General features: G+C 41.5%; 1 protein-coding gene across 2 annotated transcripts in view; it reads right to left on the bottom strand.

The window, feature by feature from the left end:
- Positions 1 to 15,864, bottom strand: part of notch3 (notch receptor 3) — a 34,708-nt gene extending 18,844 nt beyond the window's left edge. For both annotated transcript variants that reach the window (XM_077213528.1, XM_077213527.1), the window contains exons 1-9: positions 15,526 to 15,864; positions 13,892 to 13,958; positions 3,524 to 3,666; positions 3,101 to 3,436; positions 2,374 to 2,496; positions 2,052 to 2,285; positions 1,818 to 1,973; positions 1,510 to 1,695; positions 439 to 552 (exon numbers count right to left, since the gene is read on the bottom strand). In XM_077213528.1, the coding sequence (XP_077069643.1) occupies positions 439 to 552; positions 1,510 to 1,695; positions 1,818 to 1,973; positions 2,052 to 2,285; positions 2,374 to 2,496; positions 3,101 to 3,436; positions 3,524 to 3,666; positions 13,892 to 13,958; positions 15,526 to 15,586 (1,420 nt within the window). In that variant the 5' untranslated portion in view covers positions 15,587 to 15,864. The remainder of the gene's footprint in view (positions 1 to 438; positions 553 to 1,509; positions 1,696 to 1,817; positions 1,974 to 2,051; positions 2,286 to 2,373; positions 2,497 to 3,100; positions 3,437 to 3,523; positions 3,667 to 13,891; positions 13,959 to 15,525) is intronic.
- Between the last annotated feature and the right edge of the window lie 10,214 nt (positions 15,865 to 26,078).

Below are 26,078 nucleotides of genomic sequence, written 5' to 3'. Positions count from 1 at the left end.
CCCTTTCCTTGCACAAACGCTACCGGCTCAATAGCTAAATGGGGGGTGCAGGGTTGTCTGCCCCAGATGTAAATTGCAGACATGGAAAAGAATCTCATTAGCAGGGCTGCTGTTCCCCCCACCACCTCTATGTAGAGAGACGGGTGAGACTGCTGTCCCTTCCCTATGAACAAGTTGGGAAGACGAGGGGGGGTGGGGGGGGGGGGGGGGGGGCTTGTGTAGAGGGGCCACAATGGTGTCTTTGTTTGGGTACGCAGTTGCATAGCGCTAAAGACTGCACTCTAATGAGTAATTACGCAAAAACTCTATCAGGCTAGGGGGCAAAGCTGGGTTTAACCTGATATTACATGAATTGAGATTGTATATTAAGTGAACACACAAGTGAATTTTACATACATACTGTTGAGTTTGTGATGCTGGGAAAATGACGTTTCATACCTGGCTGACAGGTGCAGGTGAAGCCATTAACCATGTCTCGGCAGATGCCATCGTTTACACAGGGGTTGCTCTCGCATTCATCAACGTCCACCTCACAGTACTTCCCTTGATAGCCTGATAGAGAGAAATCAGAGTGAAACACAGTTCTAATCCTCAGTGCATTGAAGACAAACTCGGACCACAGTTTCTCACAGCACAGGGGCCCACAGACACACTGAGATGTTCTGCTACACTGCACCCTACAGCAAGTTCATGTCTCTGAGGAAATGGAGAATTTGCTTCGTCTATGCAAACTGAGGCCCCTGCTTTGACTAGAAGCACCACACCCTACTGTCCGCAGGATGCCCTGTGGTCATCTCTCCATTGAGAACACACATGTTCTATAATCAGCAGAGTGCCGCTCTTGTGTGTCGCCCCATTCAGGTGAAACAGAGTGTGGGCCAGGGCCAGAGCATTGACGGCGGCATGGAATCAGAAAGAATTGGCCCCTCCATGTGAGCCAGGGCCAAGTTGTTGATGATCAGGAGGGTGGGGAAGAAGAGCTGTCTGTGGAAATGAAAGGGGTACGAGCAGAAGTGGGGGGAAGGGATGAGAGTTCTGGGAAAAAGTTTGCTCTCTCTCTATGTGCGTAGGGCGAAGAACGGAGCACAGAGGGGCCCCATTGTTCCACTCCATTCCCACCACTCAAGATCTCATTATAATTCACTGCACACTCCTCCCCCTCTCTCCCAGATTGACCAATACACCCCGCTCCCAACGCCGATTTGTATGGTTCCCCAAAAAACCTAAAGATGCATGTAGTGCAGGATACAAGTTTTTACTGAAAGTGTGTGCTGAAGACACAAAGCCAACACTGATCTGTGGTTTCTGTGACTTACCCATGTGGACAGAGTTCTTCTATTTCAATTAAATTACCCCTCCCAAAATGACCACAACGTTATTACATAACAAACCCTCCTCTTCTGAACTTTGAATGTTTTCCAAAGTAGGTCTATATAGTCATATAGTCCACATTGATCTGAAGCAGATTTAACATCTCTGTGTAAGATAAGGTCAAGTGCACTGACATACCAGGCATACAGATGCATGTGAACTCTCCGATGCGGTCCAAGCAGGTGGCGTCGTTTTGGCAGGGCATGGACAGACACTCATTGATATCAATCTCACAGCGAGGACCGGTGTAGCCCCTTCCACACTGGCACTGGAACGAACCCTCCGTGTTTACACACTTCCCAAAATGCTCGCAGGGGTTGGCACCTGGCACAAGAGAGAAACAGAGGAGTCAGTTAACATTAACTCTTTACTGAGAGAGACAGAGCAGAGGGAGAGACAGAAAGAATCAACGAGAGAGGGAGCCATTCTCAATGTTGTACATTTACCAATAGAACACTCATCCATGTCTTGGTTGCAGGCTCCGCCAACAAAGCCAGCAGGGCAGGTGCAGATGGCGCGGCCATTCAGAGGGTTAGTGTCACACACGGCCCCCTCATTACAGGGGTTACTGACACAAGCATCATCCAGATGACAGAGCAGACCTGTAGGGACAGCAGAATGTCACTAATTGGACAACGAACAAGACCTAAAATATGGAGGGATGATAAAGACAGTCATACCAGTTTTGCCCACCGGGCACTCGCAGAAAAAGGAGGCCACGCGGTCATGACATGTGGCGCCGTTGAAACAGACAGCTGTGGCACAGTCATCAATGTTCTCATTGCAGTCGTCCCCCGTCCAGCCATTGACACATACACAGGTGTGCCCTCCAATTGTGTTGACGCATGTACCGCCATTGTGACAAGCATTGGGCTGCATGAGACACTCGTTGACATCCTCAGCACAATACTGGCCTAAGGACAGAAGGACAAATGCCAAGTTATTTTAACTTATTTTAACTTAAAAATGAACAGTAAACATGGGGGAAAAGTGTAAATTTACCTGTCCACTCAGGCAGACACTGACAATTATATGTGTTGACACCATCTACACAGATCCCACCATTCATGCACTTGTGTCCAGGGCAGTCATCCACATTCTCTTCGCAGTTGTGTCCCCTGAAGCCTGGGTGGAGAAATTAAATATGACACAGGAAGCAGGGGGGTAAATGTGGGAATAATAATGTCTGATCTATTCCTCACTTCCCTAACACACCTAATAACTTTCACTTTCCACAATCATTGATAAATTGATGAACAGAGTAAAGTGAGCAATAAAAAGGTCCAGTGGGTGTTGAGTGTTTACATATTCTCACGGCGGTTCCCACAGCGGCAAAGCCAGGACCTGACGGAGATCTGCTCTAGAGGGCCATACTCCCTGTCGTGTTTGCTTGTTTTATAATCTCTCACGGTTTCAATGACTTCCTCTCTAGTGAGAGACATTTCCTGCTTGCTCCCCAGAGGGGAGCAGAAAGGCAATAAAGTAAATTCCTGTCCAGCAGCCCATGCGCTTTCACTCTTCCACGTTTTGACTGTTCTGCTCGCTCTCTTTCTCTTCTGTATCTTTCTCTCACTCAGTCTGAGCTATTTATAGCAAGCATGAGGTATCACTGCCTGGAAAGTCCAGACGCTTCGGGAAACCCCGATTTCAAGGGTTGGGCATGAGTATGGGAACTTGATAAAGGGTGCTTGTCTACATGATTGCATGCATGCTTTCTGTCTGTTTGTACCTGGCAAGCAAGCACATTCGTAGGTGTGGTCACCGGTCTGATGGCAGGTGCCCCCGTTGAGACACTGTGAAGGGGCGCAGGGCTGGGTGGGCACCTCGCATGTGCGCCCGCTGTACCCAGCAAGGCAGTCACAACGGAATGAGCCATGGGTGTTCATGCAGATTCCACCATTAAGGCATTTTCCTGGTTTGCGGCACTCATCAATGTCATTGCGACAGTTTTTTCCCTGATACCCAGGTGGGCACGAGCAGTTGTAGTGATTGTTCCAATTAGTACAACGGGCACCATTGGCACAGGGATTTGTGGCACATGCATCAATCAGGGAACAATCCTGACCTGCAGACACAAGAAGCGTCATTCACAAACAGCCCTATATTTCCCACAAACTGTACCATGATGACATGAAGACACCCTCGAGCTTACCTCTGAAACCTCGCTGGCACACACAGGTGTACTGTGGGATTCCATTAGCAACCTGGCTCTTGCAAGCTGCTCCATTTAGACAAGGCGAGCGATGACAGGGGTCTAGATGCTGACAGAGTAAACCAATATAACCAGGCAGGCATCTGTCGAGGGGCACAAATTTAAATTATTAGCACCTGAGTGTAAAAGCATTTCAGTGGGACCTCAAAAAACTTTTATCAACAGGCCAGGTCCAGTATCTCTCCAAACTCATGCACAGAAAATATAAATAGTAATTATACTAAGCTTTTATTATAAAACAAGGTTAGGAAGCAGGTGATAATCCACGCACACACACACACACACACACACACACACACACACACACACACACACACACACACACACACACACACACACACACACACACACACACACACACACACACACACCACACACACACACAACCACACACACACACACACAACCACACACACACACACACAACCACACACACACACACACACACACACACACACACACACACACACACACACACACACACACACACACACACAGAGAAAAACACTAAATTTTATACTATCCCCCAGATGTTGCATATATGTCTGACTTGACCGTAACAGCAGAGTACACTTTGGACATTCTTTGGTATTCCAATACAGAAAGCATGCTTCTCTCCATGCCAGATTGCATTCCAAGATTATTACTGATTTTCCAATTTCTTCGCTGCATTCAATAGTAAAACACGGCTGTGAATCACAGAACCATCCTTGTTTACCCATGAGACCTTGCAAACTGTATACAGTGTTCAATGTGTTACCTCACAATGGAGACCACTCAAAAGACAGGAGACAACAACCCATAGATGATATGTTGGTAAAGCCACTTTGTGGCAGTTGAATACAGTTCTTTCCGCTCTAATTCTATGCTTTTCAGTACAGGAAGGATATCTTGATGGACAATTGAGTGGGACCTGAAACTGATCAGGTAAGATAAAATAAACAACTTGTTCCTAAAAAAGCCGTCTCGATCATGGGCTCTGGGGCCTTTGGTAAGCTAGGCATGAGAAGCCAGTGTGTGTTGGGTAACCCTACACCCACACAGGGAGCCCCACCACAGGATGAACTCCCACATCAAAAAGACCGTTTGAAGCTGATGACAAGCACTGGGATGGTCTGTTCTCTCTGTTTCCCCCTTCAGGCCCTCTCTCTCTTTCCACTGTAAAACAACCCCTGGGCAGAAACAACAATGGCTTTTCCTCCTCCTTCTGTTACAGGATGACCACTTTTTACACTGAGCTATCTGTCCCTTTGCTGCTTTTCTTCTTTTGTGGCTGGTGTCTCCTCCCCCACACAAATTTGAAGCAGTTTCTTTCTGACCTTGGAGAGGGGCTTTAAAAAAGGCGATTGGCATATAGGGGGTGCTGTTTTAGACTTCTGCTGGACCACAGAGGGAGCCTGCTAGCCTTTCATGATCTATACTTTCCATTCAACCATTTCATCAAAAAAAGAAAATTCAAACTCTGGTGAAAACAGCAAGACAATAGAGGATGATGCCACAGTGTTCTGCTGTTTAGAAGACACACCTACAGAAATGTTTCATATGGGAGTAATAAAATATTCTGGAACTGGAACCAAAAAACATACATAAGGGAGCCAAGATTAAGTTGCTGGCATCAAGAACCCCAAGTCTTATGATTAACGAGACTTACTTCTGATACAGAATAGCACCTATTATGTTAAGGTTAAAATTCAATGCTTGACGGAGTAGAAGAAGAGGAAAATGTTAACTCTCTTCAATTGCTCAGTTCATTGGTGAAGTCTGCTTTTTAATAACAGTACTGTTGACTTAACAACACAAGAGTGTATTTGCCGGCCATGGTTGGTTGTTTTATCATAAAGTCTGAGAATTTGAAGCAAAGAGGCCAACTGAACCAAACTTAGGGGTCACATATCAAAAACAAAATTAATCACGCCTGTACTATTTTTCAAATACAGCTGGCTACATGAAATGCCGTAAGTTAAGACGCAAGTTAAGTCTGTGGGGAGGAGGAAACAGATCAGCAATAAGTAAGAAACAATTCTTCATGAATACCCAGGGCAACTCCTCCATCTCCTGAAGCCCCCAATGCGGCACACTGATTTTCCCTATGAACCCTTCACATGCTGGGAGGTCAAATGTCAGAGGTCAGCAGTCTGATTGTGATGATAATGTCTGGCAGTGTAGTGGGGGTAGGTTGGGGGTGTCTGGTAGGGAAAGAATGTTTTTTGGGAGGGTGGGATGGGGGAAAGAGTCCGGTACGGAGAGTCATGTCCTGTCATATTTCCTGTAATCCCTTGTCTCCTGCTCTGAAAACACTCACACTCTTTCTGAATCCCAGATCCCTGTTGCTGTGGAAACCTCACAGACGACCGAGCAAGCCTGACACCCCACCAATCACCCCCTACCCTTCATCCCCTTGGCTATTTGTCATGGTTTGGTTGGGTTTATTTAGAGGCAAATTAACTATGTCTGGAATCTTTGTGGTAAAAAAAATGAAACTGGGACTTGCGGCACAAAAAGAGTTTTGAGGAGAACAGCATCAAGGTTCAACTAGCATGCAGTCTGACACTCAACCCCTTATAAATGGCCATTCTGTATGATAGGCCTCTGAAGAATGCAGGGACAGCCTACTTTACAACCTGTTGTTTGACTGTCTTTGGCTCTAGGAAGCAGTTTACAATGAGTGCTTGTGTACATGAGCAGTAAGGAATTTGTGATAAAGGCCAAACTGGATAGATTCTGTGGTACATCTAACTGAGCAATTTTTTACATGTATCTTTTGTAACAAAATCTCAACAAAAAAAAGTGGTCAGCAAATGGTTAAATAAAAGAGAAACTTTTTGGACCGATCACAATGGGCAGGATGACTGAGGAACTGCTAGTGGGATTTCAAAGAGTTACTGGACTATGAGGAATTGTGGATGGGTTGACAAGAGCTATTTCCAAACACAAAGAGAGGGAGCCTCTGGCCTTACAAAACATGATAACATGCATGCGTGTGTGAGTTTTGGAACGCATTCCCTCTATGTCTGTGTATCCATGCTGGAGTTTCATACTTATTGCATTGTGAAAACCTTCGTGAAAGTGTGTGAGAATGTGTAGATATTGGTCAAGTAGCAGCAGGGGGAGGTTAGGATATTTGTCCTCACACGGTGTTTTGCAGCCAAAACACACATTCTTTTGTCTAGGCCTTGGCTGTGCCTATAATTCGTCCAAAAACATACAGCCAAGAGTCATATCAGAGCTTTCAGAGTGAAAAAAATAGCTCATTGTAAAGGGCATTCAATCTGGCAGGAACTCCACTGTAAGCGAGAATTTTCTACACAGAAGATTTTGGACAATTTTGAGTGTTGTACGGATGGAAATCGGTAGTTTTTGCTTTAAGCCAGGTGTGGGATGTTACTCAGCAAGACCATTGATTTAAAATGTACAAAGAGTAAACCCCTGGCCCCTAAGGAATATAGTACATAGTATAGACATGGGTGAAATAGGAAGAGGGCAGAAACAGTAATCCTCCAATGTCACAACACCACTGATGGCTCACGCCAGCTGCAAATAGCACTAAACAACTGTTCACATCTGTCAGCACTGCTTTGGCTTTCCGCTTCTCTCTGCTTCTTTAAAGGATTACATGCAAAACAATGGCACTATCCGGTCTGTGAATCTCCAAACAGATGTGCACAAACACACACACATGAATGCAGGCTGTTAGATCACATGCACAAACCTAGCAGCACACTCACAGCACATCTTTCCTGATAATGTTGGATGTTGGAAGGTTAATGAAGCAGTTGGACAGGTTAACAATTAAGCAATGACTCTTAGCTGAGAGAAGGACTAGATAAAACAACTAAGTGCACTGATGAAGTCAAACCACACCACAAATACCTCACATGCACACTTAAACACGTTGTGTGACTTACAAACAATTTTCTCTCCTAGGATGCTGAGAAACCACAAGATATATCAGACTGAGAAAACAATGGAAAGGGCTTCATTCATGTATAAATATAGTATAGGTGTACCTATGGACCATATCAAAAGAATTACATTGGACCTAATAGCATTTTGGACTATCAAGGACTTGTGTAACTTGCATGTACACAGGAGCTTTTTGGATGCTGCCGGAATGATTTATGTGTGTGAAGCTCGGCATCTCCGCTCACTTTTGAAACTCAATGCCGTTTTTCCTGAACTCAGAGTTCATTGTGGTAGTGTCACCTGACACCATTCTCTTTAGCACAATCCCATTCAATCATCTAGCAGTCTAAGGTCATAGCACCTGTGGAAGAGAAGCACAAACACACTACGTCTCTCTGAAAGTGCTTCATCTGGTCAGTCATGGTCCAGGAGGCACCAAGCATGAGAGAGTTCCCAACAGAATTTCCATCTCCCGGGTACTTGAAGCCATCCTTCCCACCCTGAGGTGAAAGACAATAACCATGCACTTCTCACGGCCAACTCTTTCCTTAGTAGGAAGTCAGTTGAGTGTAGGTCACCTGCTATTAATGTCACTGAAACTAAACCTGGTTTTGTTTGCTTTGAAAACTGATGAAGCAACTTTCAGGGTATCAAAATTCCAAAAGTCCCCTGAAAAAATGTCTGTGGCGGGGTTTGGCATATAGCTGCTCCATTCCTTTGTAAAGAGCCCATATCGACACCACACTGCCAACTAGAGCCTGTTCCCCTCCCCCAACTGCCCCCTCCCAGCTCCCCATCTTCTCAAAGAGGAACCAAAGTGGGGGTAGGGGAGCATTTTGTGGGCCAAATAAAAGAGCTAAAGTAGTCAGAACCCTATTGTTTGGAGACGGGGGAGCAGTGGCCCAAACAGCCAGGCTTTCAGGCCTGTGCTCAAACGAACCTACAGGCCTCTGCTGTAGCCTGGCAACAGTAACCCATGGCTGAGGAGAGAGCAGAAAGGTTGGGGGTTTCTGAGGGCAGAACTTTCACAGGAACTGAACCTTCCATATAAATTTTCTATTATTACTGAAAGTAGAGAATTTCAAAAATTGGAATCAAAAATGAGCCTACAGCACATGAAAGGGTTTTTTAGAATATGGTTGTAGGCCCGTTTTCATGTGGATCATTTGGATTTTAACAAATAAATAAAAATTTCCAACAAAAAAACACCTGTCAACCTGTGGAAATATATAGATTGGTTGATATGTAGAGATAGATAACCCATTGTCCTGCTGCGTTGCATTGGCCACATAATTATTCATCTGTGAGATTATTAAAAATAAACTGACTGGAAGTGGACTAAAACAAAAATATGGTCCTTCAAGACTCTTGGCTAAAGCCTTAACAAAGATCTTATCAAACTAAGTTCACACAAACACTACTCTAGGGCAAAATATGTTAATCAGATCAGATTTAATGCTTTTGAAAAACACTTGATGTATAGAAATTTATGTCAATGCTTACAAAACAAACAAAAAATACAGAATTTCTGGTATTGCTAACAAGCCAACCACAACCGCATTGCATGCACCCCAGACTCGAGGTCTTACAAAGCATTCTTTGCTGTACTTCACTACAAAACCCCACCCCAGCATCTAAACCGATCCAGATCTCTTGGAACTCAAAGAGAAGCAGACTCTTCTTACTGATTCTGCAGAACTAAAGACTATTAGTAATGCGTTTTTACACTGACATGATTCGAGAATCTGAGAAAACTAGAAATGGAAGACGTTTTGCATTCCACAACCGCAAAACTAAAACTCTACATAACTCCAAAATTACTTTTAGCTATAACCTGGTGTGTCCTGTAGTATGAATTAAGCAAATGGGAATTTTACAATCCCCCATTTTGTGCATTAAGTACATCTTATAAAATGCTGCCAACCACTATAATCTATCTCATAAATCACAAAATATGCAGATAGTTGGGATAAAACTCCCAGTTCATCTCTACATCATATTTAGAAACACTTTGGAAAGCTTTAATGTGGCTGTGATTAGAAAACAGCTTCAGAGTGTCTGATAAGAGTGGAAGAGAACACTCAGGTAGAGGCCAAAGAATGCCTCTTATCTCCAACTGTCACCCGTAAACTTCTCAAATCCTTGGTCTTATCTCCCACATCGTCAATAAACACACAAATAAATAGATTATGTCTCTCTGGACCCCAGTAGGTGAACCATGCTCCCACAAAACATATCTGAAGGGTCAAATAAGGAGTTAGAAAAAGAGAGAGGGCAAGAGAACATCATAAGGTCTCCTCAGCTGTCTTGATAGACAGGATGTGAGTAAAGTAGAGGGGTCAGGAGTCAGCACTTCCTGTGACAGGGCCTGGGAACAAGGACTCCCTGCTTGCGGCATGAAACCATATAGACCTTAGTCACTTCATTCACCCTACAGTCAAACTCAATTACACTCCAACCCAATCAAATCAGTAGAGTTCTCTTCTCCCTTACTTTCAATCTATTCCGCAAATTATACCTTACACATAATTTTGACAGTTTTGCTCAAAAAATCCCTTGAATAACCTGGATCCTGAAAAGACTAGAGGTAACGACAGCAATGAATGCAGTGGCGGCAGAGCAGGAATCTTACAAAGCATTCCACACTAATCCACTATATATTAAGGGAAAGTAACTTTATCTCTTAAGTGCCAAACTCAATATAAACAAACAGTGTTCTAGCCTTTACGATATAAACATAACTATCAGTATACACGGTTCTTTAAGTAAATCAACAGAGGCCTTGGATATCAGCTTGTAGTTGTTGATTATTCCCTTTTGTAAAAATTGTGCAAAATTTTAGGTAAATAAATTACAATTGTCAGTTCACAGAAGGCCTGTGATCGCAGAGCCTACTTCATGTCTAAATATCCTCATACATCATGTCTTAAGAGGCAGAGAGCTTCCATGGGTCAGTAAATTGCAACACTCACAATTTATAGACTCACTCTGCTACTGGGGTCAAGGCGACAACATCAATAACGGACAGAGCCCCACTGTAACCGCTTCCTTTTTGAGCAAATGAGTGGGAAAATGCAAACATTGATGTCTCTTTTCTCTGCTCTGTGGCTCACACACTTTCATCTCCACTGTTTGTTCTCATAGAGTGACAGTGGCCCGGGCTTGCAGAGCCTGCAGAGACAATGGAGAACCTCCACATCACTTCGCTGCGTGTGTGTGAGCATGTGTTAGGAGGCCTGTGGGCCGCCGGCTCCTCTCCTCCATAGTCCCGTCTGTCTCGGCATGGGGCGGCAGGCCGCTCAATGGCAGCACCTGGCCCTCCGCTCCCCCTTTGTAAGGGGCTGACTTCACTGGATTACCATCACAACATCCACCAGCTGTCCCTCCACACCCCAGCACAACCCCCTCTCTCCAACACACATCTCCACCCCCGCCTTATTCTTCCAGCTGGACCCTCTCTGAATGACACACTCACAATCTGCCTAATTATCTCTTTGCTTCAGTCGAGACTATCCCACACTGTGGTTGCACTTGCTCGCATACTCTCCTCACTGGAGGGATGAGATTAGAGGCACGACGACACTTTAACAGAGCTCCCTGACTCTTCACCTTGAATGACATTCCTGGACTCTTCACAACAGGTGCGCTGTCCTTCCATGCCTTGCATTTCCTATAGAAAAGGGATTCAAAGAGTGACGGACCATAGCAGGACCAGAATTTAATAACCGGATCCACAGACCAGTATCCCCTGTATACTTCAAACTTCATACTTGGTGTCACCACCATCGAGTCAGTTTGGCAACAACATAAACAAATTTTACAGGGATTATATGATATGCTTTACACACCTGTGACAAAATAAAAGCACAAAACAGTTCACCTTAATATTCCAGATGTTAACCCTGTGCCAGCTCATAAACGTAGCCCAAGAAGCATTGGACTATGGCCCATTGTAAAGAAGCACTCATTGGAGAGAGTTAGAGAAGGATTACTCCTGTAATCTTTCATGGACTGCACCAGCCACTGAAGCTCTCGGCGCAGGGGACCATGAAATGACACAGGATACAAACAAGTACTAGGGCTCAGTATATGCCTCAACCAGACACTGGTTAAACAACATTCAAAATAATTGAGCTGGTAACAATTACAGTCCTAAGGGGCATATTCGCATAATATTACAGTCACTAGAGAGCTCTCACAACAAGGATACTACACTAAATAGGACAATTAACTTCCTCCAGGCACACAAGCTCTCGTGGTAAGTAAGGAAAACATCATGGGCAGGAACAGGTGGAAGATTTGTTGCCAAGGTTTTTCTCAGAGACCAGATTTCAACACAGCTTGGTGTTCTTGTGAAATTCTGCAGTCCCAACCAGTACTCCTTACTACGTCTTTTTCAACCTTTGCCTCTGTTTGCTAAAGGTGCCATTATCCACTCTTTTCTCTGTTATTCTCTTACTCTTATATGCCCTTTCTTCTCTAGTCCTCCTCCTCCTACTCTCTCTGGTCTCTCCAGCGGTGCTGGGTTACAGGTTGGTATCTGGAGGAATAAAGGTCCCTTTCTGTTGTTTTGGATCTCTGATTTCATCAGGATCTCCAGGGAGGGGGTTGGAGTGGGTCTAACTGTCCCCATAGCTTAAGGACTGGTCGGACCACTCTCTTGTGGCTGGCCATTCCAGATGGTTGTATAACTTGTGCTGTGTGGCATGACATTTACTGTCCTCTTTAAAAAACATCCGTTTCACTTGAAAAATACCACCTGCTGACACAGACGCAATAGATTGTGAGTGAACTGCTCTTCACACACATACAATAACATTAAACTCTTAAAAAACAAAACAAAAGATAAAATGTGCATAACATAAATGCTGTCAACAAAATGTCTAATTTAAAACAAAAACTTTGTAGATGGGTAGAGCAAGAATGACAAAAGAACAAAGCACTATTTAAAATGATTACACATTTACTAACACGCTGTGTTCATAACTTAGCCTGAGGTGTGCTGGGTAATGATTAATACTGTGACACTGACACAAAAGGAATTTTAGTGCCACCTTGCCATATTTATCTAACTCCAGAGTTTTATGAGAATTATAAATACAGACCAAGTTTCAAGAAACAAATGAATGGCTTCAGTTTACCCCAAAAATCACCAATCAGTTAGGACATAACTTCCAGTTTCCACAACCATAACCAACCACCCTTTGGTGTGAGTTTGCATTCAAATTTCAGGTTTAAAGTACAATGAGGCTTCATCCAGCATACCTGGCCAGTGAGAAGGCAATAACTACTTGCCTGGGGGTGTGAGATTCTTTGGTTAATGGTGGAGTGATTGAAGTAGGTAGATTATTCCTTAAGGGCACACAACAAGAGCACCTTACAGATATTTAAATAACCAAATTATTCTTATAAAAAAAACTGACACTTACAAGCTACATAAATTATAAAAAGTTTTTCTTAGAGGGAACACTAATAGTGCAGTGGGACAGTTTTACTTGGTTGAGTTATATTTGTATATTTGTTTTATGGAAAGGTAAAGGAGTGAACAAATACCATTAAGTAATAAACATGACTGCAGAAGATAATGCAAAGTGCAAAGAATGACACCCCCCCCCATCTCACAACTTCTTACAACGAATGATTTGTAGAGATACACATGCAAAACAAAAGTATTGATTTTAGTTTAACACCCTATTGATTTGGCCGCCACATAAAACCAATGAGTGGTTCCCACGTACCAGTGCCTCCTGAAAAAAAAAACACTAATCACCATGAATGGAAGCTAGAGTGCACGGACACAGTTTTCCAAATCAGGCGGGAAACATAAAACAACAGCCCCAGGCTTTCATGTGATAACAATCACTTTCTATTAGCATAAACAATGAAGACAGCCTGTATGAAGGAACGCTACGTATTCTGGAAAACTACTTGGCATGAGCAAAAAAAAAAAAAAAGCTCCCATAGATTCACTATCAGAAGTACAATCATATATTTTATGTGACTGATATCTTGTGGACAGGTGTAGAGAGCATTTATTATTAGCACAAAATATGGTCCAACTTGAGTAAACTATGAGTCATAGAATCGGGTGAATGATTTAGATTATTAAAACTCATAGGACACTTTTCAAAACAGACGTGACAGTACAACATTGCTCTGTGTTTTGCTACACTCCAGTTCCCTTTTCCACACTGTGCAAAAGTGATTGAAACTATGCAAAACTGATAACCAATTCTGAATAAAAGCAATAGCATGTCATCCGGTACCACCTGTTCAGAACAGTCAACACACCACTGTGAATGTTATGCATTTATCAAACAATTTTGAGTTTGAACTAAACATCAAAACAATAGTGTATCGAACAGAATTGTATTTGCAATATAAAAATGGCAACTGTAAGCTTACAAGCATCTTGAATCGATACACTTTCCTCCATTTTCGCACGGCCTGTGTGTATCCACGCAGCGCAATCCTGTGGAAATAGAGGGCAAAATGAGGCAGAGGCTACTTCAAATTCAACGATAAAAGCAAAGAATAATCAACAACCCTGAAATATGACATATTACATTTCATTTATTTTATTGAAACGCATACAACAAGCATATTACAGATGGTCTCTCGTAGCTGTAGGTTTATTAACTCTTTGGTAAATACATTTGAGTCTTATCTATGAGAGTGCAGCGAGATAACATTCAGATTCTTTCACACAGACTCCCGCTTTGTTCGAATCGAATGACAATAGAATTCAGCACGTGCACTCTTCTCAAATACGAAAAGCGATAGGAGGCGTATGATTTCCGATAATGTTATAATACTTCGTTAAAGCAGCAGTAGGCTACTTTTGTCGATCTATAGCTATGAAGAAACTCCTGGTCTAACTGTTATCTTCAAAAGGCTGCCGAAAGACAAGCGCATTTATCTGTTGATTTATTATTTTTCATTCCATAATATAGGTTTGTCTTTCATTTGATGTGCATATCGACTAACTGAATGAACTCACAAGAAGAACAAGAGAAAATGGTATTCCAACTCAAACAACGGTAGCCTATTTCAGAATTGTATGGTAAACTGGACAAAACATCTCGGATTTTTTTTCTTTCGCTCATTACCTCCTCCATGAAACAACAAAACAAAGATAATTTGCTAAGTGTTGTATTGTTGTTTCAAAGATTGTAACCAAAAATAAATTGATATAACCAAAAATAATTTAAAAAAGCTTTAAGTAGACGAGAACTCCCACAAAACTCATCATGAAGGCTACAAGCATATTTCCATTCGTCAAGTCTTTTGACCAAATCGTAAAATATCGATACACTTAACGTAAAATATAAAATTCAGATATAATCTAGTGCAGTGATTTAACAGTAGCCTATTTGATGACAATCTCAATTACTATGCACGTTGATAGGTCGCTTATCACCGGTGCAGCGAAGCGGACATTCACTGTTATTTTCTCACGGTTCAGCTATACAGACAAGGCCAAAATACATATAGACCCAACAAACGCAATGCCCTCTAAAATTACTTATGCTATGTAGAAGAGCTAAACTTGTAAAAGTTACACGACAACAAGCAATTTAGCAAATGCAACATTCATCACCAACAAAGAGAAGTCCTCGTGTGATCTGAACTCTTTAAATCCCATCATCATTGAATATTCGTGCATAATGTTATGCAATAATCTTCACAATATTCGGCGTGTACTAAAAAGTGCAAAGTAAGTTTTATCGCAAAAATGTAATTAATTTTTTGCGTTGAAATGTAGGCTATACCGAACCAGTGATGGACTGAAACAAAAACGTTTATGAGAACTATCAATTATGGCACATCCTGCATCAAACATCTGTAAGCAAAGCAGAAAATGATTCGGATCCTCATAAATGAAAATTAATAAATCTAAGACAACAGGTCGGGATGTTCTAAAACAGGTTCGGGATCTTTCGTCGATTCTAATGTAACAGGTTGTGCGTCCACACATGTCCTAAAACACTAGCTGCTACCCTTACACAAAAAAGGGAGAAAATAATCAATCATCCTACCTTCGCTATTTTGCACCAGATATAAAATTGACAGAAATATCCAAAGACTGTAATTCCCCATTTCTGTGGAAACTCGATCCTACTCCTTTTTGAAATGTTAGCAATAATACATCCTTTAAATAAGAACACGGTGATTGAAGTTCCACGGGATCACATTAAGATGAAGCAGCGTCATAAAGTTAACTTGTGTGAATTTCATAGAAATCGAGCGTTTCGATATAGTCCAATTCCGTATTTCCCTCTGCAGCTCCGACTCGGCTGCCGTGCGTCTCGAAACACCTCCAAGAACTTTTGAAAAAGTTTCTCCACTTCACTCACTTCGAATCGGAGTCCACCGCCAGACTTTGTATCACTCCGCCCCCATCTCAAGCCTTCGCTCACTCAAGTGTGTCGTTCGCCCTTCCGCCGGAATGAATAGCGCGGATTTGTCAAACTTAAAGGCTTAGAAATTGATCCGAATGTCATCCCTCCGAAAAATAAGCATGTAGCAGTTTAAAACTTAAACGAGATTTAAAAGAAACGTTTGTTCTTGGTTTATCACACAAAACCACAGGTTAACTAATTTAATTATAAAAGGTAAGGTACATTAAACTTAAACCTGGCAACCATGCTAATGAGAGCTAATCAGAGTCACAGCTAAGCAAAGCAACATGTCTGAGTCTAGAATAAAACTAATCAAGCTGTACACTAGGATTGTGAAACAAAAATGATGCAAAAAATGTTTAAATATGTTTTATTTAGTTCTGGAGATTTGGTAATCCGCCTATTTGATTTACAATTGCAGTCTCCCATATAGGGCAAACTGTATTATTGTTTGTGTGTTTACTCTTGATTTTGGGCTAAATAATATGAATCGTATGTGTTAGATGGAAATGAGAGCTGACGTTTCCCTCCCTCATTTCTCGCAAAGCAGCATGGATGTTCAGTGAAGCTTCTTCAGTAGGCTACACCCTGCCCTGGTGTACTCATTTTCTGCAACATATAGAGACTCCGTTGTTCTGTGGCACATAGCAGAGCTGGTTGCTTATAGAGACAATGGCAGTCATTTGAATGAGAAAAGGGGTACTGCATTATGACACAGTTTCTCTCTGCAGGGGGTGCAGGAGGGGGGAGGTGGCAAAACACTAACATTTAGGGATGTGGTTTGTCCCCCATCTATCATTGAATAAATTAGTGCAAGCAATGTGTATGGAATCCAACAAGCTCACAACAAAAGTTTGTTAGAAAGAATGACATCCTCTTGGGTTATGCAGAAAGTTTGTTTGTCCTATCTAGAACGGCAAAATTCAATCCAGAGATTCATCCAATGATTGTTTTCCTGAATCCTCCAGCAAAGACATTTAGCCTAAAATCATAACATGTATTTTATTTCACAGTTGTGGTAATTATTATGTTATGTCTGAATACTAGTAGTTAAGCACCATCAGTTACTGGCCTATATTAGAGATTTTTTTATTTATCAGTGTTGGTTGATATTGGATGTAGAGCTGTGTATGCCATTGCGTATTTCCCCTAATTTTACATTTAGAATAACCTTTTACTATAATCTCAGGCCCACTTAAAGTAAATCTTTAAAAGACACCAATAATTTTGGCTAATATTAAATGTAACCTTTTTCAAATCTCAAAATTAATATGCATTTTTTCATATTGCACGTCACACAATGTTGTATCTAAATCGAATTAAAAATAATACACTGAAAATTGACATGATATATGATATGATATATTATTTTTAATTGGATTTTTAATTAATCATAATTATAATCATTATCGGTTTATTACTGTCAGCCAGAATTTTAATATTGGTGGGCCTGTATTGGTAATGACCAAGAAATATACTGTCTTACATTTATGGCTATGCTATATGTCATATAATACAATTTGTCTACAAACAGAGAAATGGGATTCTTTAATTGCATCAATTCACTAGAAACCACTTTAGCACCCACTCTTATTTGTTGTGGTTTAATACCCGATTTGTTAATTCCAGTTGGTTTTTGTCACTTTTCACTCTACTATGTTTAATCAAAAACTCTCCTAAAGTATTTATATTCCTTTAAGTGTGCACTTCATATTATCAGGGCTCTCTTCTGGTTTTGCTAGATAATTGGAGAATGTTAAGCTACAGTTGTCTGAAGCCTCTTCTTCTTTGAGATGTCATTTTGAATACTTGTGGATTTGGAGTACATAGTGGAGGCATTCTCACCCGCCGTGTTTTGGGACGCTGTTTTGTTTATTGTTTTGTTGTGTGCGAGGTTAATTCATGCACACGCTGTAGTGAAGGGCAGGCAGTATTTTTTGTCTGTCTGTCACACTGTGGTTACGGCTGGCAGATGACTTTGCAAAGATCCATATAAATGGCTCGGTTGTTACAGTGCTCTGATGACAGAGAGAGAGAGGAGAATCTGAGTTCGTTTCAGTTCAAATATGAGAGAGAAAAAACATGATGATTAATGGTTTTCTAGAGCAGTGAAAATTAGTTTTTAAGGAACCTGTTGAAGCGTTAAATTTCAAAGCATTGTGTTAGCTCTTATCAGATGACAATCTTTAGTCTCATTAAGCTTGAAATGTTTAATATGTAGACCTCAAGCATTTAAAATGTGGCCACGTTAATATTACATTAAAACATGAGTTTTAAAGAGGATTTAACAAAAAAAAATTGTATTTAATGTTTTGAGAATTTAATGTTATTTGACACTACATTTTATTTGTTGATTTATGTCAGCAGTGTGTGAAACTGCAGAGGTGTAAATGTTTTTAGAAACTAAAGTGAAAATTAAGGGAAAGAAATGTGATGAAATTCTCACAGAGCTCAGAGGGGTTCCAACATCAGACAAACAGCAAGGTGACGGATACTGGGATTTACTGCCCTGTTTACTGCTGGTGAAGGTAAAACATGGTCTCATGCTTGCTTTCAGCACCTGGGTGCACAGGGAAATGGAGAGGTCGTTTGTCTAGTTTCTGATTAGTTAAACATCCCATTGATGTGGTATTTCCAAACGAGTAATTCCATGTTAATGGCAATCATTTGCCCAGCTGTACAGACTCTTGACTAACTATATTGATGTGCATCAAACATCACCACATATTTGAGTACTATTGTGACGTAATGCTTTGTAATCCAGCCTGCTTTTTTTGTTCTTATACTGTTTTCTGTTCTTTGTGTGGGTTGAATGGTACTGTGTGTTTGCCTTTTTCTAGATGAAAGTGGGATGGTGAATCTGCTTTTTGAAGGTGGACCACCCTGTGGGAAGTCAAACGTCCCTGTTCCTCTCTCTTCACCCACTTAACCCCTCCCCAGACATCCCAGAGGAGATTGCTGGTGATATCTGCACACTGATACAGATAAGTCTAAAAAATAATTGGGGTAAAGCTGTTTAGGAAGGGATTGAAAACTGTAAAACTGCATTTTAATTTATCAAAGATGGGAGGATACTAGTGTAGCAGAATGGCTTTCATCATTAGTATCAAAACTCACCAATCCTGTCTAACGATTTGGTAGGTTAGAATTGCCTATTGAAAATCCAGTATTAGGAAGGCCTAGATTTTTTTGTGAAATTTCTGCACCACACAGTTTTATTTTTCTTAAACAGCCTGCTCATCTTCCATTGTTTGGTCAAACAGGTAGTCCCACCCCAAACTCATGCCATTGATGAAGCTTGCATTGCTTTTCAGACTTCTTTAACAAATAGATCGGTGTTTTGAAAGTGAGTTTTTACACAAGGTGGAAATAAACATATGAATTGCTTTCTTGAATCTGTTTTGGACATTAAAGGGGACCTAATGTAAAATAAGTCTCCAATGTCCTCAGAGTGTGTATGTGAACTTTTAGCTTTGAAGAAGAGGGTGGAGCTTCAAGAGCTCATGCTCCGGCTGTTACAACAAAACAGGAAAATCTCCCTTCAAAAATAAAACTAATGCACTGTGTCTTCAGGGCTCAGATGTTGGGAGTAATTGAAGACTGTTATGTTCACTTTTACGTCCAACAACAAAACCACCTGAGTTGTTTACGAGACATTCTTGTCACTACAGCTGCTCCAGCCTGGAGAAAATGGCTGACAGTGTACAGCTTGCTACGAGCGTGTCTATGCTAATATGGCAGAGTCCTTCAGCAGTCGTGGGCGGGGCCTGTACAAAGTGACGTCACTTTGCCTAGGATATATGAACGGCTTGTTCTGAGACACTGCTTATGATTTATGGGGATAAAAAAAGAGGAGTGGGTGGATTTTTATCATTATGGGGTGGTTGTGCACATGCACTTAAGGCACACATTTATTTTCAAACACCATGTAAAAGTGAATTTTGCATAATAGTCCCCTGAAAGCTTGCATAGTAAAAAAAATGTAAAACATTTTTTATTATATAGCCTTGCAAGTAGATTTGGGTATTTGAGTTCAGTAATATGAAAATCTCAATGCAAATGTTTTTATATATATTTTTTTACTAGTATGCAATTTGACTTCAGTGTTAGTCATATGTTTGTATAACATGTATGAAACAAGTGCTAGAATATTTGTCGCAAAGCTGTTTGTGGCATCAGGTTTTTAGTGACTACTACAAAGTACGTATACTTAGCCCTGAGTGATAAAAGATGGCGTGAACTGTGACTGTTTAAATGTTACCTACCCTTTTAGCGAGAGGAGAACTATTTGTGCTAGCATACTACTTGGCCTTTGAGTGCTAGCAAGCTATGAGTCCTGAAAAGACAATAATGATTTTACCACCCCAGTGCAGTGTGATTTATGTGGGAAAACTCCACTGAGCGCCTGCAGAGAGTGTGGAGAGGATTTAGAGCCCCCACCATAAAACTCGTCATGGCCAATCAGCAATGGAGACCCCTACTAAGAAACGTCATGGCCAATCAGAGAGTTACTTTTGTGATCACTGTCTTTATCATCTTGGCTTGCACACGCTCCATGATCAAAGTTCGGTGATTGTTTTGAGTATTGGATTGTTCAGCGACTGATTTGAGTATTGTTCATAGACATTTCATTTTAGACATCTCTGTTTGTATTTTCTTGGCTCATGAGAAGCTGTAGTAAAGCTTTGGACTTGTCCATTTATAGTCATACCAGTGATGTCACCATTTTCTGCCCGTAATCGTCTCCTGGTCTTTCCTCCATAGTCAGATTTTCTCACACCTACATTCTGCCCTCTCTTTGTTCCTTGCTTGATAAGAAATTAATCCTGTAGTTCTGGTGCGGTTGGAAAATTAGGGTCATCTCCCAGTTACACCTCTGCATTTCCCAAGCAGATATATGAAATCTCAAAAGTCAAAAAAAAACAAAAAAAACTATTTATCCCTGATTCCGAGAAAGCCACAGACCAAATTATATTTTCTCATATTGATGCCAAAATATTGTAGTTTTGAACAGCATTTTTTGTGTTTTCCCCTCAAAATAAACATAAAGATCAAGTAAAAAATCTATTACACATGCATTGCATGAAGAGTAGAGCAATCGCTGTTCTATTTCAGGCTCAAAAGTTTGGGAAATAAATCAGTTTTTACTATGACCTAAAACACAGCTTGGTGAGCAGTCTCCTCAGTTTGACCTCTCCTACCACATTCTCCCACTTTCCTCCGTCTCATTTCTCTCTCTCTCTCATATTCACACACACAAACATGCATTACACAAAGAGGTTGTTATCCTGTGCAAATAAGTGAACGATAGATCACTGCTGGCATTGGGAGACAAGGTGTTTGATTTTCACACCAGCTCGCTAAATTATTATTAAGTTGTGTGAAACTGTGCTCTGTTACAGTGTCTGGTGTGTGGGAGCGAAGGAATGTTTGTGTTTAGGGATCAAGGGTTCAATTATTTTTTGGCGCATTTCCCACTCAATCTCATGTTCTGTTTTTTTTCCTGCTTGATTGTGCTGCATCAAGGCAGAAGTGATTTTTGTCCACTTGGTGGGTTTAATTGCTGGTCTCAGGGGTCCAAACTCAGAAAGTTTAAGCCATGAGAAAGTACAACTCTGTCCCAATCTCCAGTGCAAACTGCCCGGTCCCTTTTAACAAGTCATCTGCCCATCAGAATCTGTCCACAGTGTCTTTTACTGACGTCTGTGTTTGTGTGCAGGAACTAGTTGAGTGTGCAAAAGCTGGCTGCTCAGTGTCAGGAACTATATTTCAGATGAGGGCTGGACGAAAGCCAGCTGGTGGAATTCTGAATGCCATTGCTGTGTTTTCGTGTGAAATAAGTGCTTAAGTCCGTTGTGGACAGCTGCAGGACAGTGCCCCCTCCACGTCTGCCTCCTCCCTAGGGCTGTAAATCTGACTCGAGGACAGGAGGTACTGGCGACTTGTTGAAAAGGGCTCCTAAGAGGGTCCTGAGGTTTAATGCTCGGGGTCAGGGGCTGTGTTAAAGCCCCTGGAGCTGAAGCTCAAATGCCGATACACTGATAACCCATCGCATGCCTGAGGCTACACCGTTGCTCGTCTTTCTGCTCTTCCCTCCAGAGGTGGTATTACTAAACCACACCTACAAGTGCTCAGGGCCACTGGGGTTGCAGTGCGGTGCTTGGGCTGATCTCTGCCGTGGCGTCTGTGCATGGAGTCTGGTGGAATGTCTGGTCATTTAGTCAGTCGTCACAGAGGCCACATTTGACTAATCTGACAAATAATCACTAAACAAATAAGTGATGGAATGTCTCGTTCCCTTGGCACTGGTTAAAAGGTCTTTGAAGGATGTTAAGAGTGGCATATGTTCAACCTAAAATGTCAGAAAGAGACATATTGAGAAAAATGACCGAATTACAACTTCAATTGATCCTGCATTTGCCTCTGAAAAAAAGAGAAGAAAAAGAGTTTGAGGCAACCCTAGGCCTCTGTTAGACTCCGTCCCTCCCGAGTCAATTGTTCCTCAAGCCTGGTGTCAACCCTGCGCCATCAATCACCCTCTTTCAGAGGAGGGGAGACAGGCTAGGGACACGCCCCTCAGGACAGGGGGGTGGTAGTTCTCATGCCCTCCCCGCCTCGCTCAGCCCCACATCCTCACAGTCGCAACTCCGACAGCTGGTCTGGTCATTAGAGGTAGGCCGGGACCTGTAGGCCCCCGAGCAGCAACGCCAGCTGCCAGCCCACTGTCCCCCGGCACACACACACACTCACTCGCCCCCGCTCCAGACTATGATATGTATTATATCTCTAATCTATTGTCATTCTTTTTTGGCTTCTTTAGGGTGGCCAGGGCTTATGTACTTAACTCACTTAAGTCACTTACATATGCCTCTTTAGTATAGCAAACTCAGTTTTTGTGTTTGCATTTTCACATTTGGTAGTAGTCGAATAGCTTATTAAGTGCAAAGGTTAGCTGTTATCATTGCAGTATGATTGCTGTATATAATTGTAATTTGTGTTATAATACCGAATGCTAATTTAAAACTATCTAGATCTCAGACTTAAAGATTTTTTTTTTCTCTGAGCAAAATACAAAAGTAGGCTACAATTCAACAGAAGCCCATTTTCGCCTATTTTCATATCTCGCAATTGCACCTTTATTTCAAGCAGTTATGACTTTATATCAATTCTATTTCTAATTTGAATCTTAATCTCACAATTTTTACTTCCATAAATTTGTGACCGACTTATTTGCGTCTGTGCTTAATAAATAATCTGCATACTCCTTCAGCAGGTTATCGCAGATAAAAGTGATTTAGGTTGATTACACGCCTATCTGTCTGTCATTTTCGCTTTGTCTGTTTACAACATGCATCTCTTTTCACTTTAATCCACCTGCATTAGCTTAATCATAGCCTTTGTGTGGTTGCCCACAAAAGGCAATGGAAAGGTGATTGAAAACAAAATCTCAGTATGAGTGTCAAGTGTAACTCCATTATGATTATCTGTTAAAAGTGGTAATGTGAGGCAAACAAGAAGGAAAGTGTCAAAGAGTTCATGCACAGATTGATAATATTTAAATGATTGAGTGGTTCAGTGTGTTTACATGTGTATCTTTGTGCGTGTAAGTGACGAAGGAAAAGAGAAAAGAAAAGTGGTAGTTGAGATTACGCCACACTCCCTCAGGCTCTTGTTACTCATGCACTACTGGCAGATCTCTGGTTCCCACGCCTCCTCACAGAGGTGAGTGAAACTACACCCTCAACCTCACCTGTACGTGCCTGCCTCAGCACAGCCCTTTAACTTCAGCCAAACCATGATCTGTTTTTTTCCTAGAAACGTAAAGAAGACTGAGAAGGTGACAAATTGGCATGAATACAGCAATAAAATCAGCCGTAAGATCACAATGACAGAGCTCTCTTACAAAAAAGGTGTATAATTATTACAAACATGGCATTCACTGGAAGACCTCCCCAGCAGAGATATTTCAGTTAAGTCTGATATAAACAGACCTGGAAGAGAGGTGTAATTTTCACATACAGTTTTTCTTTTGCACTTAATTCTTTGATGTGTGTACTTGTTGCACTATTTTTCTTCTTATGTGGGCACTGACAGTAACTGCAAAAATACATTGTGCACCTTTTTGCTAACACCACCCCTGATCATAATGAATCACCTTCTTTGTTGTTTAAATCTGCATTGTAGTTATCAGCTTATAGTTTTAAAGGTTACAACAATCCTCCTCCTCTTCATCACCACTGAGCACAGACTACATTAGATATTCACTCCAGGATGTTATCACACACTGTGGTGCAGCTGCTGTTTCACATCAACAGAGTGGAAGTTCCTGACTGACTGGCCACTTGGCCGGCTTTACTGAGCCCAAGACGGGATTAATTCCAGAAACAGAGAGAGAAGAAAAAAAGGAAATGCAGAGGGTGGCAAGCAGTTTATTCACGGATTCCATTGGCCCTTTAGCTTTAAATCATATTCAACTGACCCAGGCCTATTGTTGAGGAAGGAAACTGCCTAAGCAGTTTTGAGAGCTGAAGAATGGAATAGCGTGTAACAGGAGTGGTGTGCTGGCAGTAATGAAATAGCTTGCATACCTTATGCTTTAAGGATAATCGTCTTTAACAGAAGAATATTGTGGAGGATCCTTTCCTTCCACTCTTGCCAAAACAAGCCATACGGGATTTACTCATCGAGATATAGTGAACAAAGAGAAGCATAGTTGCCTTTGCCCAGTGCTTTAAGTGGCCCAAAAGAGGTGCCGGTACTCTGTTATTAATATTTTTTTTTTTTTTTTTGCTGACTCCCCTCCTCCCCTGAGGTAACAACAACTATATTGAAGGGGTTATATATATATATATATATATATATATATATATATATATATATATATATATATATATATATATATATATACAGTCAACAGACGACCTTATAAACAATAATTTAATTGTGGATTTGCTTGAGCTAGAAAGAGCTACTGAACATAAATAAAATGTGCAAAAGGGTATTGAAAACATTTTGAACAAAATGTAGGCTACATAAAATAAATTATAAAACATAATAACATAATAACCATAGAACAGTAGAACATAAACATGAGTCTTGCTATGGTTCATTCATTTCTTTACCCGTTTCACACACCCTCTCCGGACCACGTTGAGTTGACACCATGATTGACACATGGACACTTATAATGGATTGACGGCTCGATCGGACTAAAAAACCCTCATGTAAACACCTTAATCGATCCGATTGAGCTCGATCCAGATGACATTTCGATCGGATATAAAGGGGTCGTTTATCCCTTATGTAATCCGATCGAGAGAACATGTAAACACTAGATTGAAAACCGAAACTGAAAGGACTGCACATGTGCAATGACGTTAAATAAACATAATGAGTAGCCTATAACGCGCGGAACGAGCTTTTTTTCCTGTTGAATAAAGTGTCATATTAATAAGCTTCCCGTCATTCTAAAATACTCATTTTACTCGCGCGTATGTGAAGTGAAGCAGGACAACGTCCCACCAGTCCTTGTTGTGGATTCTCATCCACAGACGCCTGGTTTTGGCCGCGGGAGGGGCATTTTTACTTCGTGATCAGCACGGCAAAACGGTTAATATGCTCTAAATTATGACCAGAGACGAATTAATATTACGTCTGCTGTTTAAAACAAATAAAGAACCAATAGAGGAGAATATTTATGCGCGAACAGCGGGAAACTCTGTATATTCGTGCAGTTTGTGCATGTCAAAAAATCAGATCCGATTTGAAACTTGTGACATATAAACGCGCACATCAACCCGATTAGTTTATTTATCATTCATGGAAACACCTTGTTCAGATTCATCAATCGTATTGATTTCATTCCGATTGTGTCCATGTAAACGTAGCTACTGACAGCGGCAAAAGCGACGCATGCTCTTTTCACTTGTAAAACTCAAGGGTGTAAGGGTAATGTAGTCTCTGCTCTCGGTGGGACGAATTAGGAAGCGTGGATTGTGAAGGGCGCTCTGAAAAGCGACAGTGCAGCCAAAGGATTAAAACAGATGTGCAAATGAGCGTACCGGTACGCTAAAAGCACGTTCTGGGCGCACGGAGAGGTGGCGGTACGCTCAAGAGCTAAGTGGCGGTACTGAGTACCGGGGCGTACCGGCCCACTTAAAGCACTGCCTTAGTTTGTCCTCATAATAGCG

This window comes from Siphateles boraxobius, unplaced genomic scaffold, assembly GCF_051911475.1.
Source record: "Siphateles boraxobius isolate OS27281-9 unplaced genomic scaffold, OSU_SipBor_1 66, whole genome shotgun sequence".
In the NCBI taxonomy this organism is placed as follows: Eukaryota; Metazoa; Chordata; class Actinopteri; order Cypriniformes; family Leuciscidae; genus Siphateles; species Siphateles boraxobius.
Note: the sequence above shows the minus strand (reverse complement) of the source record. Positions and strands in the feature narration are given on the sequence as shown.